The 631-nt window shown below is 54.7% G+C and overlaps 1 protein-coding gene across 3 annotated transcripts in view; it reads left to right on the top strand.

Moving 5' to 3' along the window:
- Nucleotides 1-631, top strand: part of SELENBP1 (selenium binding protein 1) — a 21,476-nt gene that overhangs the window by 7,589 nt on the left and 13,256 nt on the right. For all 3 annotated transcript variants that reach the window (XM_015558762.1, XM_006755698.2, XM_006755697.2), the window contains one exon: nt 80-200. In XM_015558762.1, coding sequence (XP_015414248.1) covers nt 80-200 — 121 coding nt within the window. The remainder of the gene's footprint in view (nt 1-79; nt 201-631) is intronic.

Below are 631 nucleotides of genomic sequence, written 5' to 3'. Positions count from 1 at the left end.
GGGGAGGGGCAGTGAAGGAGTGGGGCGTGGGGACTCCCAGGCCTGTAAGATTCTCCTGCCTCTCCTTTCCCCTCCCCAGGTCATTGAGCCCGAGGACATCCATGCCAAGTGTGGCCTGGGCTACCTTCACACCAGCCACTGCCTGGCCAGTGGGGAGGTGATGATCAGCACCCTGGGAGACCCCAAGGGCAACGGCAAAGGTACCTGCTGGCACTGCAGCACATCTCGGGGGATGGGGGCGGGGGGGGCGGTCCCAAGCTGGGGAAGGATGGATAACCTTCCAGGGAGAACCAGGGGGCTTGGTCCTCACCCCACATTTAAACTACAGTCAAGTAACTTCAGCTCTTTCCATTGTTTCTATGAAAATGAGCCTTGACTAATGAATTCACTTCAAAGTCACAGCTAGAACAGGCTGCCATGGGGAACGTATGCGCACAGATATGGCCCCAGAGAACACCGTCATTTACATCATCCTGCATGCATGATGAGCAAACCTCACAGTTCTTGGGATCCTTAATCTCTACATTTGCTGTGTCTGTTATGGTGATCGGAGCTGACACTTATAAAATGTCTTATGTGGCAGACACGGCCCAGGAGATGGGTGCAACTATGATGTTTAGGTAGGGGCGGG

This window comes from Myotis davidii, unplaced genomic scaffold, assembly GCF_000327345.1.
Source record: "Myotis davidii unplaced genomic scaffold, ASM32734v1 scaffold653, whole genome shotgun sequence".
Classification (NCBI taxonomy): domain Eukaryota; kingdom Metazoa; phylum Chordata; class Mammalia; order Chiroptera; family Vespertilionidae; genus Myotis; species Myotis davidii.
This window is presented reverse-complemented; position numbering and strand designations above follow the sequence as displayed.